Raw genomic sequence first — 17,621 nt, forward strand, 5'->3', positions numbered from 1 at the left:
GAACATTCAAGCAGGTCCTCTCTGAAATGACAAGAAGTTGGTGCTGATGCTGATGCTGCTGCTGCAAGCCCAGCTGTGCTGGAAGTATTACAAGAAGAAGAAAGGCAGAAGTGGAAATACAGCAGCTAGAAACAGAAGTTAAAAGGAAACTGGCGGAACAAGAGGCTGCAGTCATCAAGCGTCGAACGAGAAGTTAAGGAAGTTAAACAGAGGATAGAGCGAGAAGAAGAGGAAGCCGAATTTAAAGCTCATGTTGAGGAGGAGTGTGCGATGCTTCAAAGAGCTTTAGAGGAAACACGGTGAAGAATACAGCATTTGTGCCAATAGAATCCCTGTACCTGAATAGTCAGTAGCTATTCAGTGCCAATCCACTGAAGAACATTCAAGACAGGGAGAAGATAAACTACCTCCGCAGATGTGCAAGTGGACACCAAGAGAGCAATTGATGGCTATTTCCTTCTTAGAATGGAATCTGCATATGTTGCTTCATGGGGAATTTTGGAGGACAGATGCAGGAACCCATTTGTAATCGCAAACTCCTATAGAGATAAACTCCAAGCATGGCCCAAGATTGGATCTAAGGACAGCTTTGAACTTTGAGAATTTATTGATTTTCTCGTATTGTGAGGCTGCCATGGTCCACATCAAGTTACCAGGAATCTGCCTTTAGCCAATTTGTCAGATCTTTGACCGGAGAAGCAAAGGCAAGCCTGTTACTTCGCTGCAGGCACTGAGACAAAGTGAGGCGGAAAAAAATCTAATCTCAGAGGCAACAAAACCTAGGAGCAAAGGTACTGATGAGAAGTTCCAATGAAAAGACTGTTGTTTGAATCCCGGTCACCGCTCAAGGCTTTACAACAGCAGGAGTGTTTGTTCTAACAAAGACCAAGAAATGAAAGAGAAATTCCAAGTCAAGAAAGATAAAACACAAGAGACTGTGGAGAAGTATGACAAACAACTCTTTTATGAACCGAGTGGACCTGCAGGACACAGAGATGAAGGATGTGTCTCTGATTCTGATGAATGTGATGACTAATGACAGTGGGACATATGAGTGTTGAATCTTCCAGAGAGGAACAGACCGTGGGAAGAGATCCATTCTGATGTCTGTTCCCATCAACATCATCAAGCTGAAAGTTTGTAATTTCCTATCTGACTCGGTTACTTACCGTTCAGTCAGTAAAGTGGAGGCACAGAGTCAAAGATTTCATTCTCTGATCCTGCAGAGTGAAGTTTATCTTTCAAACAGCTGATCTGACATAGAGCAGACTCAGTCTTCAGTTTAAGCAGCCTCCCAACAGCTTTTCATTCAGAGTGGCTGAGGCTCAGAAGGTCTTTCATCATTTCAAAGGTTGGAGGTTCAGCCCCTGATGGGTTCAAGTGTGCTGCATGAATAGGTGGCTTGTTGTGTAGAGACGACGCTGAAGTTGGCATCCGATTCGCCAGCCTCCGATTCGCGCATTAAAGGGGTGGGCATAAAGGGCCATTTCACTGCTTTTTTTGCATTTTGATCGACCAAAGCAAGGTCCTGTATGGAAACTACAAAATTTACACTGCTCAAATCTGGATGGAATTATTCTAAAGAGGTTGTAGATTCATTAAAATCTTGTTTGGGATTTGTGAAACCTTTTTCTGATTTGTGAAAATACAGAACAGGGCCATTTCACTGCATTTTTGGTATTCTGATCACCTTGAACTGGGTCCTGTATGGAAACTACATTACTTAGACTGCTCAAATCTGGATGGAATTATTCTAAAGAGGCTATAGATTCATTAAAACCTTGTTTGGGATTTGTGAAACCCTTTTCTGATTTGTGAAAATACAGAACAGGGCCATTTCACTGCATTTTTGGTATTCTGATCACCCTGAACTGGGTCCTGTATGGAAACTACATTACTTAGACTGCTCAAATCTGGATGGAATTATTCTAAAGAGGCTATAGATTCATTAAAACCTTGTTTGGGATTTGTGAAACCTTTTTCTGATTTGTGAAAATACAGAACAGGGCCATTTCACTGCATTTTTGGTATTCTGATCACCCTGAACTGGGTCCTGTATGGAAACTACATTACTTAGACTGCTCAAATCTGGATGGAATTATTCTAAAGATGCTATAGATTCATTAAAACCTTGTTTAGGATTTGTGAAACCTTTTTCTGATTTGTGAAAATACAGAACAGGGCAATTTCACTGCATTTTTGGTATTCTGATCACCCTGAATTGGGTCCTGTATGGAAACTACATTACTTAGACTGCTCAAATCTGGATAGAATTATTCTAAAGAGGGTACAGAGTCTTTAAAACACATTTTATTATTTGTGAAAACTTTTTTTGGTCATTGAAAATTCAAAAAGTTCCTCTGAACTTTCTTTCTTCTTTTCATTTGGACCAACAAAATAAAACAAATAATAATATATTCAAATAAGTAACTTACATTTTCCATTAAATTTGTTTTTGAAACAGACCGACAGGCAGCTGGAGATTCCAAACCATACCTGAAAGGTAGTTTTCCTGTGAACGGCTCTCCTGTGCAGCTTCCCTGAGTTAGTCATAAGTGTTTCATTCACACTGTGTCAATAAAGGTACAGCAGTAACCCTGATTCACACTCACAGAGTGGTTGTGCTGTGAGAAAACATCAGATGGATGAAGGTAAAAAGTGTGTGTTTAAAAATATCTGTTGTCTCATGGGGAGGAAACAAGACACCAACTGCTGTAAAACAACCTCAGAAACAGCTTGAACTGTTTTCATTTCATATATCACTGGGCAAACATTATCAGTCATAACTCACAGAAGACTTCACGAATTGATTCATAGTTTATATAGACTTTTTTTTCCTGATTTTATCATGTAAAGTCATATCTATGAACAGGCGTAGAAGCTTGGAAATATGCATAACCAGCTGAACATATTTCTGAATCCTATGAAACGAGTTTTGTGTAAACACATGGATGCATTTTGTGGTGTATAAAAAACACAAGTAATACACAGGCATAAAGGTATACAGTTACACCCACATACATCAAGTGTTATGCTGGGCTGACGTTTTTTTGGGAAACCAATTCAGTTTACACTTATTTTCAATCTGAAAATGACAAAGAATTCTGCTAAAGTTGTCGTTTCATTATTTTACAGTGACATACAGTAACAATAACCATTTGGCAATATGGAGGCCAGAGTATGATGGGTTTCTATTTTTGTTCCATCTTTAATTTTAAACATTCAGATGGGTTATCTGTTGATTCAGGTATATATACAGGTGTGATCAGTAAAACTAAGGTGAGAGAAATAAAAATGATCCAGTGGGTAGGTTGACCCACCCTCATTTTGAAAATACCCATAATTTCTGCCTGACTGTAAAAATAAGAACCACATGGAGGAGAGATAAGCACCAATTTCCCTCAAAAACTCTTTTTTTGGCTTGTCTAAAGTATAATTTTGACAAATCAGATGTAATGGCTGCCACATCGAAGTCAGTTTTATCCAGATCTAAAAATATGTATGTTGCATGCTGCTCATTTGTCTGAGTATGCAAATCATTTGGCTAAATATTTGCCTGAATTGGGAAGCTACATAAGTTTTCCAGAAATATCTGATATGGGGCATAGTAAAAACTGTGGTGCAAACTGAGCCAGGCTGGAGTTTGAACAAACTGTAAGGTAGGAGCAATAATTTACATGTGTTGAAGTGTTGAACAGTCATTTGCTCTGGTCTTCAAGCTGTCGTTGTTGGTTTGTAATACAAGAAATTAGAAAAAAATAAATTGCATTCAACATAGGCTTTATCAGCAGTTTTTGATCTACCTTTAGGTTTGTTATTAGACTAAAATGTTTTTTAGTTTCAGTGACATTTATTTATTCATTCTACTTCAGTATTTATCTAGTTTTGTTTAGTAATCTTTATGTTTTTGGGTAGATTACAACTTTGGTGAAATCTTTTTGTTAGGTTTATGTTAGGTAAAAGAAACATGTCAATTAGTTTAGAGGCAGGTTAGCTTTAAAAGCTCTCATGAGTTTAATTAAGATTCAAGTAGATTGTTAGTTTACCTCCATTTAGTGCTTTTTACTCCATGACCCATATCAATTTATCCTTCACCTGTGGCAAATTGAACCATGGCAACACTTTTTTATGAAAAGCCATATTTTTAGAACTCTTATATTTCTATTCAAGTTGATAAGACACATCCCGAAATGCTTCCCAGCGTTTTAGGCATTTTTGCCATTAATATATTTCAGAAATCTGCATAAATTTAAACTTCGAAAACGTCCAAACAAGGCCGTACACTGAAACAGCTGCAAATTTGTAATTGTGAAATAAAGATTTTTATTCAGTCAGCTAAAGCATCAGCTCTGCTAAAGTTCTGATCATGGATGTATTATATTAACACTTAATTTAATACATTCTGATAGCAGAGCTGAAAGTGTCAGCTCTGCTGGTCTTAAAAATAGGAGCCCTAAGCATTGCCTGTAAAAATTATGATTATTTACTGCTTAAACAAAATTGGAACATTAATTTATGGTATACATAAATACTCTATGTTTGCCCAAAAATATAGCGTAATGTAGTTTTATTGACGATATTTTTAGTAAGGCATAACTTGTGGACCCAACATGAGGGGTCCTGCTTCGGTTCACACGGAAACCAATGACCGATGTTTGTTTTGCTACCATTAGCAGGTAAAACTCTCCCTTCTACAGCAATATTTACATTTGATTCTTCTATTTTGAGCGTGAATTCGCGATGTATAATTTCAAAATGTAACATATTAACACATACACACTGTCAATTTCTCGCTATCTAAACATTTATTTACAAAGGTTTCAGTCAGACTAAACGCATTAGCTGCTAAAGCTAACTCTGGTTTTGCTAGGAATTTGTAAACACGTTAGGTTATTTTTAGTTGTTCATAACAACATCCAATTCGCTGTGTTTTAAAGATAAAAAATAAGGTTATTTATTGGTTGTATCGTCATCTTGTAGGAGAGCATACGTTTCCATGCTGAACACGGCAGCTGAGCTGGGTGGCTAACTGACCGCATCTTCACCCAAGCTGCTGCGTGGGTTGTGTGTCACACTCAACACAGCGGTAGAAGTTACGGTTAGAGTTTTACCTATACTTTAACATATCAGATTTTTTTTCTTGAAGCATGCAAATGATCTGACTTTATTTCTTCTCTGTTTTGACCATTTTCAACTCGTTCTTATAGCCCCTTGATTCTCAGGGCCGTATAAGTAAAAAAGCCGTGTGTGCATGTAATTTAGGTCTGTAATCAAAAACAATGTCATAAATCTGAGCCACTCAGATTCCGTGTTTGCCAAAACTGCTCCTCCTCTGTGTGCCCACTGTGTCTTTGAGACTGTAATCCACTGCCTCTGTTTCCATCCGTTCTAACTGCGCCCACCAGCTTTATTCTTCAACACTGCCTGAACCCTCTCAGACAAGCTTTCTGTCATTTCTTTAAGTAGTCTTCAGGATTCATCCCTCCATAAGACCTGTTGCCACTGATTTCAGATACAGTTTTCAGGCCTGTCTGTTGCACAAGCTTACACTTCATAAGAACTACTCCAAAGTTCAGTTCACATGGATTAAAACTGAACAAGTTCAAGTTGATCACAGTCTGAAAATGAATTAGCTCTCAGTGATTGATCACTTTTTTGCTTGACTTTGGAATAATTCTCATTATATTCTCGCATAGTGTAATGGAGTGCGATGAAGTTCTGGAACAAGGGCCCCGTGGCCATCTGAGAAGATGAAAACACATCTCTGCCTTTATATGTTTTAAGTAAAGTAAGATATTATTTGTATTGTACCTTTTGAGAAATAGAAATAAGCCCAAATAAACTTATTTGATCATTTTTGCACACCAATGAAAGCGTACTAACCAGCAGAGGCCCCGTGACAAACACTAGAGTCTCACGTTGAACATCACACTGAATCAGGTAACTTGAGCAGCGAATGAATGACAACATTGAGAAACTACAACAATGTGTCGCATGCCAAAAAAAACCTGAAAACAGACCAGCAACATTGTGATAAAATCAGGTGGGAGAGCAGCACAACAGGTGAAATTATACATAGTGTCAGTGTATGACAAAAGAAAAAGTTCATCTTACATTACAGATGCTCTCCTCTGACTTTCTGTCTGTTATATTCTCCATATTCAGCTGGCCTTACTCTTTTTCCACACTTTTATAGCCTTTTTGTCGGTTTCTGTCATGATGTGGGAATGTTGTTGCCTGGTTCTAACTACACATGTCTGTGACTGTCCTAATCCAGTTGCATTAGATTTAAGATTCAAGAGATTTATTGTCATATGCCAAGAGAAAACTTTTTTCGTTACAATGAAATTCTAGTTTTGTTTTGTCCCTTAAACATGTCATGAAGAGGGAAAAAAGCCACATAAATAGAAATAAAAAAGAGCTTGTCCACTGACAAGAATGTCATTCAATGCAGGAAGAGAGAGCTGCGTTCACTTCACATTCATCAGTTAAAAACAGCCCTGTTCAGCTTGAAATTCATGGAAAATAAAAACGCCGCTCATGAACGTTTGTGTGTTCGTGCGCAACACGGCACTTCTTCTTTTGTCCTCCACTTGTCCAGTTTCCTCAAATGTTTTAAAGACACACTGCACACCTGCAATGTCATTAACGACACTAAAACAATTTCAGACTGGTTTTGCTTTTTAAACTAACACTATTTTGAAAATATTAAATATTTGGAGATTTCTAACTATTTGTTATTTTTATTTATTCTGAGTGATATATTAGGCTACTTATTCTGAGTAATTGTTTTCTGAATATTCTTATTAAATCTACAGCATAAAAGTTCTGGAATTGCTTCCAGGTGTTTATGATTAAGCTGATAATAGAAATGTATTTACACAGATTGAACAAAAATACTTTTTTTACCCTCAGCACTTTAGTTCAGTGAGATTAAGATCGACTCTTACAGAGCATTTAAGGAAGATTCAAATGCCCTTATAGCAGATGTTGGCTTTGTCTAATAACTTTTTCTTGCTGTTTGTCCTCAGTATGCCTGCTGAACGCAAGCACTCAGTAAACATGGATGAGAAAGACGTTTGCCCCTTCAGCAACAAGGAGAAGGAGAAGGACAGAGAGGGCGAGAGAAGACCCACATCTGCTCGAGACAAAGCAAAAGACGAGGCCAAAACCGGTGGCAAAAAAGACGGCGGCAAGGAGGAGAAGAGGAAGCGCCTAGAGGAAGAAAAGAAGAAGAAAGAGGAAAAGGAGCGGAAAAAGAAGGAAGAGGAAAAGCAGAAGGCGGAGGAGGAGCAGAAGAAGAAGGAGGAGGAGGAAAAGAGACAGCAGGAGGAGGAAGAAAGGAAGCTCCTAGAGGAGGAGGCCAGACGACAGCGTGAGGAGGAAGCAGCTCTCCTCAAGTAAGTGTTGGTCAGCTTTGTTGTTTTGATGTTCTGGGAGACTTAATCTTGATGGAAATTTGTAGTTTCAAAGTCATAATTCAGACATGAGACATGAGATGTCCCTTGAAGCTTCAGATTTATTTATTTATTTTTAAAGTATTTTTTTGGGCTTTTTATGCCTTTAATGATAGGACAGTGTGAGAGAGACAGGAAGCAGGGGGCAGAGAGATGGGGAAGACACGCAGCAAAGGGCTGCTCGGTGCGGGAGTCGAACCGGGGCCCGCTGCATCGAGGACTATAGCCTCTGTACATGGGGCGGCTGCTTAACCCACTACGCCACCGACCGCCCCGAAGCTTCAGATTTTTCCTGTTTATTTTCCCATCCAGGAGTTTTCTTCACAGGTGTTCTTTTTTTAAATTCTTATCGACAAACAGGAACTACTCGTTTTGAGTTGATTAGTCAAAATGCAAACAAATCTGAGCTTAAAGGGATAGTTCGCCTCTTTTGACATGAAGCTGTATGACATCCCATACTAGCAATATCATTTATGAACATTGACTTAACCCCTGCTGCGTCCTGTGAGCCGAGTTCCAGCCGAGTTTTGGCGTTGACGAAAGCAGTCCGGCTAGTTGGCTGGAGTCGCAAAAATAAAGTGTCTTGCTTCTCAAAACAATATGCATTCAAAAGAGTAATACATTTGCATCACAAAATCGTTATCCAGAAAAAGTCAGACCTCACAATCGCTTGGCGCACTTTTGCCTCCCTTCATATCAATGCGTACAGCCACCTGCAGATAGCCGCACCTGTTACGGTGTTTACTGCTCAGAAGCAGGGGACTGCTCGTTCTGCACTTCGGTCTGCACAGTTTACATAGCCCGTAGTGATATGAAGGTAGAGAGAAATGGCGCCAAGCGATTGTGAGGTCTGACTTTTTCTGGATAACGATTTTGTGATGCAAATGTATTACTCTTTTGAACTCATATTGTTTTGAGAAGCAAGACGCTTTATTTTTGCGACCTAGCCGGACTACCTTCGTCAACGCCAAAACGAGGCTGGAACTCGGCTCACAGGACGCAGCAGGGGGTAAGTCAATGTTCATAAATGATATTGCTAATTTGGGATATCATACAGCTTCATGTCAAAAGAGGTGAACTATCCCCTTAAATTAATGTGTGTAACTGCGTCTGATAATCCTTAACTGAGGTTAAAAACATTTTTTTTCCTTTTGCATGTGTCAATTAAAACAGACACGCTCATTCATGCTTTCAGCCATGTGGAATTTATTAAATAACAAAATGCAAAAATCATGCTTTCATAGATTCATAATTTAATTAATTTTTATAACACATTTCTGAATTTAAAAATGTGCATTTATTGGAGTATGCAGCATATTTTGTGGTATGTCTGGGTAACTCCAGCCCTTTTTACACTGCTCAAAAAAAAATCTAAACATATGGATTTTGAGTGTAACGGGAAAGATTTTAATCGGGTTTCACTCCTGCTTTAAATGACTCCGCGTCACTTATCATCATTTATTGTCTCCACCTCCAAACAGCATTCGTGGGAACACAACACACAGGTGCACGTGCTAATTTCCAATGAGAGTGTTTCATTCAGGGCTGCAAGAGTGGGCACATGTCACCTTTTCTTTACAGAACATGTTTACTGACTGTAAAGTTTAACACGGAGGCTCTAACACCGACAGCAACAACTCACAGACAAAAAGAGGCACGTTTGTTCTTATATTGCAAGACCAGTTCTGTGGGGCTGATGTCCACGGTCCAATCAAAAACAAGTATTTAATTGTCTCAGAACCTCTGGTCCAACACTGGATACAGTGCAGTGCCGTCACGTTATGTAGATTGGAGTTAGTGGAATTTAGGAGACCAGTTCTGGTTGTTTTGTAACCCTTAACACACTGAGGACAAACAAAACAGTTAATTTAATCAGCTTGAAAAGCTGTTTAAACACACTGGTTTACGTGTAAAAAAAATGCATCAGACAACAACCTGTAAAATAAATAGAGTGATAACAGTGCAGTTTATCATATTAGATCATATTCTGCTCCTTTCTCAGAGAGAATCCCCTCCTCTTGGTGAAACATAGAAGACAAAGAAGTGGAAGATATGAGGGAATAGAGGAGAAGAGACAAATTGAGCCAAATGACGCAATGCTGAAACATGTTTTTACTTTTTTGCTTAAAAAATATTTTCTTTTCTTATCAATTTTACATTATTTCTGCAGGGAAAAGGAAGAAAGCCATCAGCTGCACCAGGAGGCCTGGGAGCGCCATCATTGCAGGAAGGAGCTCCGCGTCAAGAACCAGAACGCCCACGAAGGCCGGCCCGAAGAGGCCTTCTTCAGCCGGTTGGACTCCAGCCTTAAAAAGAACACTGCCTTTGTCAAGAAGCTGCGAACGCTCACTGAACAGCAGCGAGATGCGCTCTCCCACGACTTCTCCTCACTCAACCTCAGCAAGTACATCGGCGAGGCCGTGAGCTCCGTTGTCGAGGCCAAGCTGAAGATCTCAGACGTCGGCTGCGCTGTCCATCTGTGCTCCCTCTTCCACCAGCGGTATGCCGAGTTTGCGCCGTTGCTGCTGCAGGCGTGGAAGAGACACTTTGAAGCGAGGAAGGAGGATAAGGCGCCCAACGTGAGCAAACTGCGCACAGACCTGCGCTTCATTGCAGAGCTGACCATCGTGGGCCTCTTCACAGACAAAGAAGGCCTTTCACTCATTTACGAGCAGCTGAAGAATATTATTGGGACCGACCGGGAGACGCACACTCATGTGTCGGTGGTGATCAGCTTCTGCAAGCACTGCGGGGACGACATCGCCGGTCTGGCACCCCGCAAGGTGAAACTAGCGGCTGAGAAGTTTGGCCTGACCTTCCCTCCGAGCGAGATAATCAGCACAGAGAAGCAGCAGCCCTTCCAGAACCTTCTGCGAGAGTACTTCACATCCCTCACCAAACACCTGAAGAAGGACCACCGGGAGCTGCAGAACATTGAGAGACAGAATAGGTGAGTTGGCACCTTCTTCTCACGTCCGTTCTTCAGATTTGTTGTTTTCCTAACTCTCTTTGACACGTTGTCCTGTGCAGGCGTATCTTACATTCCAAAGGGGAGCTGAGTGAGGATAGGCACAAACAATATGAAGAGTTTGCCACGTCCTACCAGAAGCTGCTGGCCAACACTCAGTCCCTGGCTGACCTGCTGGATGAAAACATGCCCGATCTGCCTCAGGACAAGACTGTGCAGGAGGGTGGGTGACCCTTCATCTCCAGACTGATGATGCAAGACACATTTGTGTGTTTTAAACTAATCTTTTCCTCTCTGTGCCCTTTCAGAGCATGGTCCCGGCATTGACATTTTCACCCCAGGGAAGCCTGGAGAGTACGACCTAGAGGGAGGAATCTGGGAGGATGAAGACGCTCGTAACTTCTATGAAAACTTGGTGGACCTGAAGGCCTTTGTCCCTGCCATCCTCTTCAAGGACAACGAAAAGAACAACCAGGGCAAAGACAAGGAAGAAGCCAAAGGTAAATGTAAAGATGAATGAGGAAAGAAACGGATGCAGAGTTTTATTCTAACTGAGCTGCTGGTGCTGTTGGGTTCAGATGGCAGAGAGGGGAAGGATGTGGCCAGCACCACGGAGGAGCTGGAGCTGGAGCTGGAGCTGGAGGCTCTGGATATCACAGATGAGCCTCTTGAACTGGAAGGAGCAGACGAGGTGGAAAACGAAGAACTGGCCAAAAAGCTGCTGGATGAACAAGGTAAGCATGAGCCTATTTCAGAACAGGAACGCTGGACTTGAAGACCTGATGCATTGAAATTCCCATGTTGGAGGGCAGCTTACGTCTGAACGGGCAAAAATTATGAAATTGTTTCTGAGAAGCAGGAGTAACGGAATAAAGCTTGAGGAAAATAGGGACGGATATCTAAATGATTGAATGTCATCGCCGTGACAGTGATCAAGCCATTATTGTTAGATATCTCGCATGAAAGGGACTAATGTGTGCCCACGCCAAGAATGATAACGGTTACAATAACTTAAAAAAGATTCTTCTAAACATTGTGCCAGTTCAAGTGGATGTTGGAGTTCACAGCAGAACTGTAACAATACTGAGAAGCATTATCTTCGGCTTCACTTTAGGAGGAATATGGAAAATGATTTTTAAAAACTGACAAACCAGCGTGCATCAACATCCTGCTCTATGCTACATGGTGCCACAATGGGAAAAAAAGCTTCGGTTTAACTTTGACACACTTCTTGGCACTTTCCTTTTTTCTAATGTGGCCTCTGAACTTTGTTCTTTCATGATGACAAACTGATGTTGACTCATTCAGAAGTGTGTTTCAATTTGTCACGAAAAGCCGCTCGCGTAACGCTGTGTTACTGTTTCGTTCTCCTGTCTCAGCCCACATTGGACCCTTTGTACATCTGGAGGGTGCAGCTTGTGCTTGTTTACAGACGTGGACGGTCCTTAAGTTTGTCGACTTAAAGAAGACAAATTTGAAAAACTTTTAATGATTAAAAATAGTGTACATAATGGATTGTGGGTGGCTCATGTTTTTAGATCAGATAATCCAGCCAAACTTTTCCATCAAGAGTCATTCAAAGTGCTTAGACAGCAAACATGAGAAAAACGAGACATATTGAAGCAGATATGGCAAAATTATTCAGGTAAAACATGAAGTAATAAAAAAATAAAATAAAAGGAAAACAGTAAAATAGAATAAGATAAGAAACGAGCACAATATAAGGAGAAATTAAACGAATACAGTAGTAAAAAGATCACTTTTAGGTTGTGATTTAAAGGACGTTTTAGCAGATCTGCAGTTGATTCCACGTAAAAGGTGGATAAAAACCCAAAGCTGCTTTCCCTTGATTAGTCCTAGCTGCGGGGACAGATAGCAAAGCTATACCTGACCTCTGTATCCTGTAGTTATGGTTGGTTTTGAGATGTGAATTTTGTTTGCATTCAAGTTTCATCAGCATTTGTCTTTGTATGCTTAGAACAAGAGGATGAGGAGGCCAGCACGGGATCGCATTTGAAGTTAATTGTGGACGCCTTCATCCAGCAGCTCCCCAACTGTGTCAACAGAGACCTCATAGACAAGGTGATGACAAACAGGAATCCTGCTTTTTAAATAGAAATATTACCTGACAGGCGCGTTTCCCCTCATAATACAGATAGGTCCCTTTATACTTTATTACTTTATTATAAAGTAAATTGAAGTTTATGAGCTCTGTTGACTCCTGCAGGCTGCCATGGACTTCTGCATGAACATGAACACCAAATCGAACAGGAGGAAGCTCGTCCGAGCCCTCTTCACTGTCCCCAGGCAGAGGTAACATCTGTCCAGATGTTAGAATGTGATAAAAAGAACAAAACTGAATCTTATCTTTTCTTTTACACAAATAAGATGAAGGAAAATACATCATTATTTGTTCATTTTTGGTGTTTTTGCTGACAATAAGCAGAATGTAGAGTATAACTTGGCAAATTTCATACCTTGAAGCACCAGAGAGGGGTGCTATCAGGTATCATATGTGGAGCTCTGACTCATGCTTGTCTTGCAGGTTGGATCTTCTGCCTTTCTACTCTCGTCTGGTGGCAACTCTCCATCCATGCATGTCAGACGTGGCTGAGGATCTCTGCTCCATGCTGAAGGGAGACTTCAGGTTTCATGTAGGTTCTCTATACTCAGACACCTAAACTGAAATATATCTGCAGGATATTTGGATGTGTTGGTCTGTGTTCTTGTCTTTTTTTTTCTTTTTTTTTCTTTGAATGAATTATTATGAATGAAGGTCTTTGTGCTGATAGATTCGGAAGAAGGACCAGATCAACATCGAGACGAAAAATAAAACTGTCCGATTCATCGGGGAACTGGCCAAGTTCAAGATGTTCTCAAAAAGTGACACGCTTCATTGTCTCAAGGTGGGTGAAGAATCACTGTCAGAGGTATGAGCTGATGAATGGAAATGTTTCAGGGATTTGTCTGCTTGTTTGGCTTCCTGAAAGGATTTTTTCACATCACACAAAAGCTGTAACTGAATCCTGAGACCCTTTTAACACGAAGCGGAATTGATGCGTCTTCGGTTTTCCTCGATGTCCAGTTTGTAAGGCATGGAGGCAGAATGGTTGTTGGGAGTTGATGCGCCTCTCATCTGGCAACAGAACCAGTTGCAGGACCAAGTTGGCATCCATATGTCATACACCGCTCTTACCAATGACCCAATCTGATGATTCCAAGATGCTGGTTTTCTAATTGTACACACATACAGATACAGAGTCAGTGAAGCCGCCTCTAATTGGTCAATGTAAAAGACTGAAGAGGCTTTTGATATTTGATCGTGGTCAGGAAGTTCACATCTACAAATTCGAATATTCACCTCAGTAGGGAATGTAATATGTACCAACAACTTTTACCAACGCTTCATCTCCCTTTCCCTCCAATCAATTCCATTAATTCATCTCTTTTCACATCTCCTTTTTGTTTTTCTGATGTTTTGTAAAGCAAAATGTATGTGATACTAAGTTATTGGATGTGTGTTTCTCAACAGATGCTGCTGTCTGATTTCACCCATCACCACATAGAGATGGCATGCACGCTGCTGGAGACCTGCGGCCGCTTCCTGTTCAGATCCCCGGACTCTCACCTGCGCACCAGCGTCCTGCTGGTCAGTACTTTTTATTGTATCAATTCAATTGTATTTGATTGAGTATAAACAGTTGAAGCATGTGTGCTCTCCAGGAACAAATGATGCGTAAGAAGCAGGCGCAGCATCTGGACGCACGCTATGTAACCATGGTGGAGAACGCTTACTACTACTGCAACCCCCCGCCCATGGAGAAGACGGTGCGGAAGAAGAGACCACCGCTGCAGGAGTACATCCGCAAGCTGCTCTACAAGGACCTGTCCAAAGTCACCACAGAGAAGGTGCTGAGGCAGATGCGCAAGCTGCCCTGGCAAGACCCCGAGGTGAAGAGCTACCTGATCTGCTGCATGGTCAACATCTGGAACGTCAAGTACAACAGCATCCACTGTGTGGCCAACCTGCTGGCCGGCCTGGTGGCCTATCAGGAGGATGTGGGCATCCATGTGGTGGATGGAGTGCTGGAGGACATCCGGCTGGGCATGGAGGTACAGAGAGAGATGCACTGATCTGGAAATTGTGTGAAAACTGATCTTTTTTTTTTTCCAATTTTTTCAAATTCAAAGCCAAGTTTTTGAGAGTACAGCATCAACGCTAAGTGTAGAATTATGTAGAATTAGTTTTGATAGGAAATAGTAGAGGTGCACCGAATATTCGGCAACCGAAAATATTCGGCCGAAAACGCAAAAAAAAAACACATTCGGCTTTCGGCCGAAAGCCAAATGAGTGGCCGAATCGGAGGCCGAATAGTGGTGACGCAAAATTATCCACTTCCAGACGGCGGAGTCGACAGAACCAAAGTCATCTGTAAACTCTGCCAATATGCCGCCCATTGATTCAATGCGAGACTCCGGTTCTTTTCACAGATGTTTATTAACGCCACATCAACACCGTATAACTAAATGTTCAAGTAAACAAAGTAAAAGACAACATTAGTTGTTGTAATCCTTAAAGAAATAGCATTCTTAGCATTGTCGCTGGTACCAATAAATAATCAAAGTAATACTGGCTACTTTAGCTGCTTCTCAACCAACGGCAGGGGCAATCTTCACGGTCAAAACTAGGATTCTTTAACTTCCACTTCTCTTCTGCATCACATTCACACAGTTACAGCAAACACCACGAAGCATGGAGTAATAAAATAAAAATAAACTAGCAGGTAACATCACGCTACAGGTGCTCCTCGGTCTCTGTGTGAAGCTCTCGGAGCTAACCGACGCTACTTCCTGTTTTACTTGTTTCCACGTAAAAGCATGTATTTCAAAATAAATTAAAAATAAAAACTCCTGCATTTACAGTCAAGTTGAATTGTCTTCTCACCGTAGTAGTTTCAGTCTAAAATATCACTTAAAGGCAAAACACACAAACTACAAAAAATGCTGCCACTGTTCCTGAAGGAGCAGGCTACCTAGACTCTATGCCAAAAAGGACACTCAGATAATTTGTTATATTGCATGTTTTTACATTTTTGTGTTGGAACGCTTTTATAATATGTTGTATTTTTTGTTGTATGAAGTGAATGAAAAAAAACCCAGAATTAATTGAAAATGGGAATTAATGAAACTTATCTCTAGTTATTAGTTATAGTTATTAGTAATAACTTTTGAAGATTTCAAATAAACATTTATTTTCTTTGAAAAACATGTCTAAACATTTATTGTAAGGCGTAGATTTAAGCAATATTTAAAAATGGTGAAAAATCTAACTTTTGATAACTTAACTGAACTGTAATATTCGGTTTCGGTTTCGGTATTCGGCCAAGTGATTAATTATTATTCGGTTTCGGTTTCGGCCACAAATTTTCATTTCGGTGCACCTCTAGGAAATAGTCTATATATGCTCTATAACATTTAGATTATTTCAAGCTGTACACCTTAAAAAGAATACATAGATCAGCAGTGAAGCTGCATGACGGAACAGCCAAGTTTGGATGGGTTTAACAATTAGAAATAGGGATCCATACAGGAGTTTTGTTGGTAAGGAGGTATAAAATGTACATGTACATGCACATAGACCATCATCTTATTATTATTATGAGCCTGAAAGGTGTCAAAGAGACAAGAAAAGAAGAAGGATCAGGGGAATTAGCGTCCATCAGAGAGAATAACAAACTGAAGCTACATTTTACAGTGCACGCCACAGATGTTTGAGCAGCAGAGGAGGATTAAACCAAGACAAAATTAAAAGACTTAATATTTAATTAGAAGAGAGGGCTTAGAGTCCCTGTTGGGCTGCATCTCAGAGCTTTGTCTCCGTCGGTTTTGTGCACCAACGTCCTGGCAGCTTCATGCTAACAGAGATATACAGTAGAAGCAGCTGCAAAGTGAACAACTATCTTCTGTCAACCTCACATGATTATGTTGACTTCTATCGTCCATCTGTTACTCCAGAAAATATCTGGGTATATAATCCTTCTATCTAACATGAGCACCACACTCGATTGCAGTTGTTGTTGCAGCTAAATCAGTTAAGTCCATCTCCTCATCTGCACAAAGTGCATCCAGGGCAGGAAAGCTAGTTCAGAAAAATGTTGGACTCCCTACACTGAAAATGATTAAAAGTAAAATGCAAAAAATGACCAAGAAACTTGACAGACGGATAAAAAACCTCACTGTTGCCTGTTCTTACCCTACCTGCCTACCAGTGTAAGCCGCTTTGGATGAAATACATAAACACAAAACATGTTGTTATTGTCACCTGTGTGAAGCCTGAGCACGGCTACGTGTTGCAGGACATGTGGGAATGTTGTGGGGCTTCAAGAGTTCACATGAGGTCATGATTTTGCACCACACCTAAATCTGTGTGAGTGAAAACGGGCAAATATTTACCCGGACAGGTTTGAAACTATGTTCAGCTACCTCCTTACTGACCCCAAATCTTCAGCCAGCCAGCTCAGTTTGACATTTATTCCTCATTCCATTCTTCAGTGTTGACAGGAGACCGTAAGACATTTTTAAAATTGCAGCAACCAGCAGTTTGCCGATTTAAACTTCATCACTGCTGTACTCCATGATGAAAGTATCAAGATATCCTGCAGTTTCTCAGTCTTTTAAAGGTAACCCAAACAAAGTGCAGATCTTAGAGACTCATATCAGGTTTTATTTATCATCCCATCAAGTTTCCTGTTTGTGAGCCCTTCTGTTTACAATCCTGTGTCTGACTCTTAATGAATGAAGTGAATTTAACACAGTGAAACTTCCTGTAAACAAGCAGACCAACATAAACTGAAGTGTAATCACTTTCTGAATGGAAGGTGGAAAGGGGTTTTGTCTCGTAAAGCCACAATCATGTCACAAATTGACAGGAGAGTTTGACAGAACCATAAGTCCTGCTCACTCACTGACTTTATTTATAGGAACCGTTTGGTCCTCAAACCTTTATATTCCTCTATACATCTATCCATCCATTTTCAGCTGCTCTTTGGGGACCGGCTCATAGATGCAACTGTCTGGGCAGAAATACTCAGAACTCCTTATCTCCAGCCACCTCCTCCTGCTTTTCTGGACGAACTCATTTCCTGCCAAGCTGTGAAAGATATTTTCTCCAGTGAGGGCTGCATCTGATCCAAAAT

The 17,621-nt window shown here is 40.6% G+C and overlaps 1 protein-coding gene across 5 annotated transcripts in view; it reads left to right on the forward strand.

The window, feature by feature from the left end:
* Positions 1–4,596: 4,596 nt before the first annotated feature.
* upf2 (UPF2 regulator of nonsense mediated mRNA decay) overlaps positions 4,597–17,621 on the forward strand; it is a 35,390-nt gene continuing 22,365 nt past the window's right edge. For 4 of the 5 annotated variants that reach the window (XM_075472227.1, XM_075472229.1, XM_075472225.1 and 1 more), the window contains exons 1-12: positions 4,597–4,676; positions 7,032–7,400; positions 9,628–10,407; positions 10,488–10,648; positions 10,734–10,925; positions 11,004–11,159; positions 12,404–12,507; positions 12,653–12,738; positions 12,971–13,079; positions 13,218–13,331; positions 13,958–14,074; positions 14,149–14,538. In XM_075472227.1, coding sequence (XP_075328342.1) covers positions 4,645–4,676; positions 7,032–7,400; positions 9,628–10,407; positions 10,488–10,648; positions 10,734–10,925; positions 11,004–11,159; positions 12,404–12,507; positions 12,653–12,738; positions 12,971–13,079; positions 13,218–13,331; positions 13,958–14,074; positions 14,149–14,538 — 2,610 coding nt within the window. In that variant the 5' untranslated portion in view covers positions 4,597–4,644. Of the gene's footprint in view, positions 4,677–4,980; positions 5,099–7,031; positions 7,401–9,627; positions 10,408–10,487; positions 10,649–10,733; positions 10,926–11,003; positions 11,160–12,403; positions 12,508–12,652; positions 12,739–12,970; positions 13,080–13,217; positions 13,332–13,957; positions 14,075–14,148; positions 14,539–17,621 lie in introns of all 5 variants that reach the window. The other variant, XM_075472226.1, reaches the window with a different exon arrangement.

Source organism: Odontesthes bonariensis, chromosome 8 (genome assembly GCF_027942865.1).
Source record: "Odontesthes bonariensis isolate fOdoBon6 chromosome 8, fOdoBon6.hap1, whole genome shotgun sequence".
Lineage (NCBI taxonomy): Eukaryota > Metazoa > Chordata > Actinopteri > Atheriniformes > Atherinopsidae > Odontesthes > Odontesthes bonariensis.